Source organism: Populus euphratica, unplaced genomic scaffold (assembly GCF_000495115.2).
Source record: "Populus euphratica unplaced genomic scaffold, PopEup_1.0 scaffold611.1, whole genome shotgun sequence".
NCBI classification, from domain to species: Eukaryota; Viridiplantae; Streptophyta; class Magnoliopsida; order Malpighiales; family Salicaceae; genus Populus; species Populus euphratica.
In genome coordinates this window covers 109097-112327 of record NW_011500188.1, presented here as the reverse complement: position 1 = coordinate 112327, position 3231 = coordinate 109097, and the positions used below count along the sequence as shown (strand labels likewise).

Here is a 3231-nt window from a genome sequence, read left to right as displayed (position 1 = left end):
ACAATTGTGAGAGCACCCACCCTGATGGAAATTTTCAAGGAGACTGTTTACGAGGAACATAATTTACAGTCAAGTCAGCACGGAAGCAGTGATTAATTTTGACAACTCCGAACGGGGCATATGAAGATGAACATGAAGAGACAAGCGAAAAGAACAGTATAAAACGAAGTTCATTTTTGTGCTCGGCAAAACCATCACGATCATGAACCCAAAAATAAATAAAAATCACGATCCAGTCAGTTGGCCTACAATCAGCCTGTCCTCCTGGGTGCTGCCGTGAATTTAAAAAGGAGAAACCGAGTAGCAGACTCAACAGTCTCTCAGATTGCTAAGAAGTTCAAGAATATTAAATCTTTCGATTTGTGGCATCAAATCTTTGCCGAGATACAGATACTACATTTCTGTTGAGTTCTCAATCAGTTCTGACCACTTAATTAATGTTACAACAACCCGCATAGAACACCACAAGTACAATTCTGTCTACAAGCAATCAATAGACTCAGAATTCCAGATACGACAGTTCTCAGTAAACATCACGTTGTCTAAAATCATATGGAGTTAATGTTGCAATGGCTTTGAACCAAGTGTGAAATATGGTACAGTCAACCTAAAATTTTTCTATAAGAATGGTAAATTGAACTCCAAACAAACATTGCTTTCCCGCTTGACTCTGGTATTCTGGCTATGCTATGCCTTCGCTTCTGTTGCAGCATGAAGTAGCTCGTCTGGAGTAGCGGCGGGGTCCAGATCCCAACACTTTCCTGGCAAATTACTAGCTTCTCCTTCAAGTGACCAAGAAGGCACCCGATGAGAAAAGCGTACCATCTCTCTTCTTGGAATCCATCTCATGGCATCCTTGCCTGCGTTCCTTTGGTATACTGTTTTGAAACCAGCTAACTTGTTCAGAGGAGCAACACAAACTCCAAGCTCTTCAGAGTAATTATCAAGGACCTCTACCATCTCATACTGGTGCCTGACATCATCTGGGGTTGATATGTTCCAATCAGGTGACCAGTGTCGATAAACAGCCCAAACATCTCCACTTTTGGGGTATATCCGAACACAGCCACCTCTACCAGCCTTTTCACCTTTCAAAACATGAGAGAAAATGTTCACTTGATCAACAACATCAGAATTCCATGCTCTGAAGTGTCCACAAGATTTAGTAAACCCAGAATCTATCCAATTCACTGCCCCAAATTCACCATCAGTTTTAGAGTTCAAGTACGTGATGAGAATCTTGAAGGGTTTAACTGAGACCACCTGGCGAATCAAACAGTATAAGCGAGGCATACCATCATCTTCATCATACAATGCCCATATTTGTTTTGGCTTGAAGCATTCCTCAGCTCTATCTTTGTCAAAATCATGGAAATCAGGGTCAGGGACTGTTATTGAGATTGGCCCTATTTTGTTTGGCTTTGTTTGATGACGAGCAACATCTGAATTTGCTTGTTTAGGAGCCTCTCCTGCCTCTGTGGATTGATCTTCCATTTTCTCTTTAACCGCTGCAGCTGAAGCTAATCTCATCTCCTCCAATTTCTTCCTGATGTCAGTCCTCGCCTTGTCAATCAACAACTTTCTAGCATCAAAAGCCGGAGCAATCGAGCTGTGTCTTGTTGGAACTTCAATTGGACTGGAAAGCTTGGCATCATGCTCAACATTTGTATATCCATTAGCTAATCCTACTTCAGAACCAGACTTAGGTTCTTTTTCTTCACACCCATTTCTAAAACCGGATCCATCAACAACCTTCCTTTTCTTATCAGGTCTACAAGTCTTGGAGCCCGACGACTCATTACAGCTTGCAGATACATCAGAGTATATCTTTGCTGTGGCAGTTTTCACGGATCGCTTTCCATTGGCTGCTGGTTTAACCTTTGCTGCACTGGCACTTCCATTAGCCTGATAAACAGTATCGGCAGATAATGCACATGATCCATTGGGACCAACAACACTCCCTGGAGTTCCAGAGAAAGAGCTCCATTGAAATGATAAATTTGAAACATACTCGTACCCATGTCCAGTATGCAATCCTGAGACCCCATTTCCTGAGTACAAGGTAGAGGTGGTTGGGACATATGCAACCCCATCATATCCATGACTTCTATGCCCATTACCAGGGACATATGACCAAGGACAGTAGGGGAAAGAACCACTGACTGGAGCTGCCCCAGTTTCCACAGCAATGAAAGTACCCCGGCAGTTCTTACAAGAAAGTCTCTTATTCACATACTTCCGTAGATACTCATACTGAACTTTGCAAGACGTGCAAACTGTCCAGAAAGTATCAAGTCCATGTGCAGTAGGTGAATTGGAACAATGGCTGTATCCTGTAACCCCAGCAGCATGAACTGAAGATAGGTTTGTCTGAACAACACATGATGCCATCTTTTTGTTTCTCTTTATATCATAAGAGTTTTTCTTAAGACTATCTGACAACATAGTCCACGCTTCAGATACTAGTTTAAATGCTCCATCAGCTCCCACAGTTTTATTCTTATCAGGATGGAGCAACACCGCCATCTTTCGATACTGCCTTTTCACTGCATCTTTATCTGCAGAAGGCTTCAATCCAAGAACAGAGAAATAGTCAATTTCACCATTGCATTTGGCCTGAGATGCAATATAAACTTCAAAAGTGGCCACCATCTGAGATATACCCTCTAATCCAGGACACAAAGTTTTTGCCTTCAAAGCATAATTCTTTGCACCAGTAAAATCTCTTTCAGCAAATCGCTTCTCAGCATTCTCTTTTGCCATGACAGCCTCCTCTGTGTTTGGTTCCATCTGGAGCTTCAAATCAAACACAAAGCCAAAAATCTTGAAGCAAAAGCTATGACCGACCCGACATACCAAAAAACACAAGACACGGGATTCTCATGCATAACCACATCAGCTATCTGCACAAATTACAGTCAGAAACATTTAGATCTTTATTATAGGTGTCAAGCTTCAAGGGAATGCCAAGTAATACCTCAAACAGACCAAGTAATACATGAATCCAAAGGATTGATTCCCAGGATAATTATAGATTCAGACACGATTTGTTGGAATTTCAATTCTCAGAAGATTCAATTCTCAAGAAATGAAAGGAAAGGAAAGGAAAGGAAAAAAAGAAGTAAATCATAACCTAAAACGTCCAACATTCGAGCTCACTTAAATTAAAAAATTTATAATCTAAATCAAAAGGTTCAAAGAAATGATATTTACTCGTTCTCTTCACTCTTT

At 41.1% G+C, this 3231-nt stretch overlaps 1 protein-coding gene across 1 annotated transcript in view; it reads right to left on the bottom strand.

Moving 5' to 3' along the window:
- Positions 1-325: 325 nt before the first annotated feature.
- The window catches only part of LOC105111666 (uncharacterized), a 3646-nt gene continuing 740 nt past the window's right edge, over positions 326-3231 (bottom strand). Inside the window, exon 2 of the mRNA XM_011007098.1 lies at positions 326-2903. Within this exon, the coding sequence (XP_011005400.1) occupies positions 688-2790 (2103 nt within the window). The 5' untranslated portion in view covers positions 2791-2903 and the 3' untranslated portion in view covers positions 326-687. The remainder of the gene's footprint in view (positions 2904-3231) is intronic.